General features: G+C 39.4%; 1 protein-coding gene across 1 annotated transcript; it reads left to right on the forward strand.

Annotated features, from left to right (window-relative positions):
- Positions 1 to 251: 251 nt before the first annotated feature.
- On the forward strand, positions 252 to 3203 carry LOC122011319 (putative disease resistance protein RGA1). Its single transcript, XM_042567706.1, has one exon. It carries the CDS (start codon positions 252 to 254, stop codon positions 3201 to 3203), a length of 2952 nt encoding a protein of 983 aa, XP_042423640.1.
- The last annotated feature ends 1406 nt before the right edge of the window (positions 3204 to 4609 follow it).

The raw sequence follows: 4609 nt of genomic DNA on the forward strand, positions 1-4609 counted from the left end.
GTAAGTTGCGTGAGATGTAGATCAAGGATAGTTTATGTTGCGGGGTAAAGCATGATGTTTATTCTACTCGATTGATGAGCAAAAGACTACTTTGCTTTGCTTGTGGCCATGGCGAATGAAAGATGCTGATGATGGTAAGAAAGTTTGGTTCCCGGTGGTGTACATATCAAAACTAATTTGGTTCACCACCACTCTCTCCGCATTTGCATAAACTCATTCACTAGCAAAGAAAATAAGAGGTTGAAGAAATTATGTCGGTGTTACTGGAGTTGAAGCATCTATTGCTGCAGGTGCTACCTTCGCCTGGCATGATAGCACAAGGCCACCTGCTGTGTATCCAAAACCACTTGGCCATGGTTTGTGATAGCCTTTGGGCTATCAATTCAATGATCGTTATCCCTAACATGGGAATGCTGTATAACAATTGTTTGGAATGGGATAGTATATTTGATCCGGAGTTGGATGTGCCTGGAGAATTTGAAGATTGGGAGAGAGATGTGGCTGCAGCAGTTATAGATGTGGGAGAGTTACTCAGTAGAATCATGGATTGGGAAGCAAGTTTGCATCGTTCCATTGTGGGCAACACCAAACAGGTGCACTTTCGCCATGTTATTCTAGTGGAGCTGAAAGAGATGCTGTGCCACTTGAATTCTCTTGTGCTGAGAGGATCTGCAATGGGTCTTCGGAGGGACCCTATGGATTCTATGAACCCACTCCAAGAAGACGACTCAATTGTCCTAAAAAATGAGGTGGTGGGTAGAGAGGAAGATCTAGAGAAACTCGTTGCAATCTTTGAACAACAATTAGTATCGTCCAACAATAATGGTGATGATAACAACCCGTTCGTAATTGTCATAGATGGCACACCAGGAGTTGGGAAGACGACCTTGGCGCATATGATCTACCACCACACTTGGGTTCGCCAACAATTTCATCATCGCATTTGGGTGGATCTGCCGTTCATTTCGACATTCAAGATGATTAATCTAATTGAAAATGAATTTGTAAGGTCCATAAACAAGAAAGAATATTGTGATCAGAAATTACACCTACACCTGCCGCTACCATCCATGTGGGAATGTATTAATGAACAACTCTGTGGTAGTAGATATTTGTTGGTGCTTCATTGTGAAAATTTGGTTAGTTTGATGCAACCAGGTGAGTGGAATGAATTGAAGAACACCTTGTTGTGTGTGGGCGGGCCGGGGAGTGGAGTCTTGATCATCTACAAATTATCAACAAAAGCAGCTGTAAGAGACACGGGTTTTCTAAATGGGATGAAGGATATTATAACATACCGCTTGAAGCCCTTATCGATAGATGCATTGATGGAATTATTCAAGAGACAGGCAGCAACGACAATCCCCTTATCGAAGCAGGACAAATCAGAGAAGGATGCATGGCAATTCCGAAATTACGTTCCTAGTCAAACTTTTGGAGCAAAGGTTTTTGGATCGTTAAGCCATAATATTTCGGCATCATTTGCATGTAACTTATTCTATGATGTTTATATGGTTAGGAATCTTCCACTTGTCATCATACGATTACACCAATATCATCATCTACTTGATGTTGATAATGATTATGATGTCATCTTACACATGTTGACCGCTGAATACCTCATACCAACTGAAGGCCTCGAACGAGGTTGGATTCAACTCTATGCAAGATATATAAACAAGCGAGTACTAGCATTAGTGTTTTCAAGGATGGTCTACTTGCATATGAAGGTTCCCGAAGATTCAACTATTATTCCAAGGTATTGTCGCTATTTGTGTTTGAAAATTAATCATAGAGCTATACCATTTCGACTACCGACCATGCCAGTTGAGGTGAGCAATAAATTGATAACACTGATTCTACGAGAGCATGAGGAAGTGGCACAAGAAGATGTTGAGGAAATAACACTTCAAGTATACAAAAAAAGACGCATGAAAGCAACAACTGCAATATCAAAGTTCCTCGACAAGATGTCGGTAAGACTTATACATTTGCGTATATTAGTTGTAGAAACTAGTATGATCCAAAGGCTACCGAATGAAGTTAGCAAGTTGGTTAACTTGAGATACCTCCACCTTTCAAAGCTTAAGATGGAATTACTTCCTAAATCACTTTTTGACCTACCTAATTTGAGAATTTTAAGTTTGTGTCGCTGCCAAAAGCTTCAAAAGATACCTGAACGAATCCATCAGCTTAAGAAGTTGCAGATTTTGAAACTAGCTTATTGCACAAAGCTTCAGCGGTTACCAAAATCTATAACAAGACTTAAAAACTTGGAAGTGATTGATGTGGAAGGTTGTTGTTGGCTCAGCAAACTCCCAGATGATTTGGTCAGTTTTAAATCATTGAGAATCCTCAACGTCACTAGATGTGCATCCTTATCTCAAATTCCCCGTGGGATTGAACAATCAATTGACCTTCGTAAGTTGTCAGGAATATTTGTCGGTGTCGATGGAGGTTTTGTGCTCGCACAGTTGCAAACTTTAACAAATCTTCAGGAAATAAGATTACGAAACCTAGAACGAGCAGAGAAGACTCAAACTGAGGTGCTGATGGGCCAACAAAGTCTTCGCGACTTGTCATTGCATTGGGGTGGTGAAGAAGCAAATGAGAGTTCTGAATCAGCTACACCACTGCAGGTACTCGAAACTCTCCGCCCCAACGTGTGTTTGAAAAGTCTAGAGATCATGTCTTATCAGGGAGCGGAGTTTCCTAGTTGGATGAGTAAACGACAACTTGCTCGTTTGGATTCTTTAGTTGAAGTGAAACTCATCAATCTCACGAGGTGTGCTACATTACCATCACTCGGTCAACTTCCTTGTCTCGAGAAGCTTGAGATAAGTGGCATGGATTTAATAAAACACATAGACGATACATTTTACGGTGATGGCGACACCATTCCTAAGTTGAGAGAGCTCACTTTCTCGGAAATGCTTGCACTAGAGAAATGGTCTGTGCCGAAAGGAAAATATTTTATTTTTTTCCCAAGGCTTACACAATTGACACTAGTTCAGTGCCCAAAACTCAAGGAAATAGATCTGCATTATTATTGTGGTACAATGAGAGTATGGTTGAACAATGAGACAATATGGTCTGCTGAATTTTGCTGTTGGGACAACCTCCGATACACTCAAGAAATAGAGATAGTCGGTTGCCCCCAGGGGCTGGATCAGTTGGTAAGTGGCTGGGAAGTTGTACCATGAAGCAGCATGTTCGAGTGTCGACGGTTGCAATGTGGGATAATATCCCCGTCTGCCGGCTTAAAGCCTCGAACCCCCAGCCACTTGTCAACCCAGCATTCACCCTGATTAACCCTCCTCCTACATCACCATGGGGCAGGCGTAGGGGGCCGTCGGGGCGGCGGATTCCGCCTTTTTGTACCACCAAGAAATAGAGATAGTCGGGTGCCAAGAGCTGAGATGTCTGCCACAGGGTATGCAAAGCTTGAATTATCTATCTGACATGACAATTAACAGCTGCAACAATTTGACGACTTTAGTAGCATTGGATTCACTTAGAGAATTGAACATATATGCTTGCCCAGTGCTAGCATTCAACCTAGAAGCATTTACAAAACTTGAGAGGCTTACAATTAAAGGCTGCCCGAAGATGCAAATGTGAGTGTGATCGTCATCTCCTAGTAGATTTCATTTAATTTCTCCTTCTATGCTTCTATTCGTACCGATCATAACGGCTGGATTAATTATTACTTCAATCGATATGATCAGAATAGTTATTTATTCTCTTATTCCTTATTGGTTCTAACTATTAGATGTTATATACCATCACTGCATATATAATTAAACAAAAATTAACTGACTTGTATGATTGGTAATATAAAGTGTTTGTCAACAAAACTTGAAAAATGGTATATGGAAGATTAATCCATGTACCATTTTCTTAGCCATTAAACATATTGAAATAAAAAAAGGGAAATTATGAAATTTATTTGTACTTTTATTCATTGTACTTGGATGTTTGACTATAAAGTGTAGTGCAAAGGTTGGAAACTCAAACCAAGATTCATATCCTCGATCAATTTAATGTTATCCAAGCTAATTATAATTGCATGACTAACAATTGCTTAGCATTTTAGTTTTCATGATGTCTGGAAGAAAAAAGAAGAGAAAGGATGGCGGGAAGAAGAAGAAAAATGATGGCGGAAAGAAGAAGAAGAAGAAAAAGAAAAAGAAAAAAGAAGAAGAAAGAAGATTAAAGAAACGACGGCGGGCAAAAGAAAAAGAAGAAGTTGAAACATATGACAATGCAAGTAGTTCTGTGCACCAAATTGAATGATTCCCTGGACATGTGGCAAGCAATAGTCGACTTCGAGCGGCGGCATAATTAGAAGAATAGAAGATCCTAATTAATGTTGATATGCTTAGTTTATTTTTTATTTTGTGAAATTAATGTATGTTTATTGAAACCCTTTATTTGTCATGCATCATTAATTAGATAAATTATGGCTTGTGAACTTTCTCACGTCTCTTGAGAATTTATGCAACTAATCAAATCGATTTACTAATGTTTATCAACAATACAAAACTCTGCATGCATATAGTTAACGATGTCTATGAACTTAGAAAGTTGCTTAATTTGTTGGATGTTT

Source organism: Zingiber officinale, chromosome 8A (assembly GCF_018446385.1).
Source record: "Zingiber officinale cultivar Zhangliang chromosome 8A, Zo_v1.1, whole genome shotgun sequence".
NCBI lineage: Eukaryota > Viridiplantae > Streptophyta > Magnoliopsida > Zingiberales > Zingiberaceae > Zingiber > Zingiber officinale.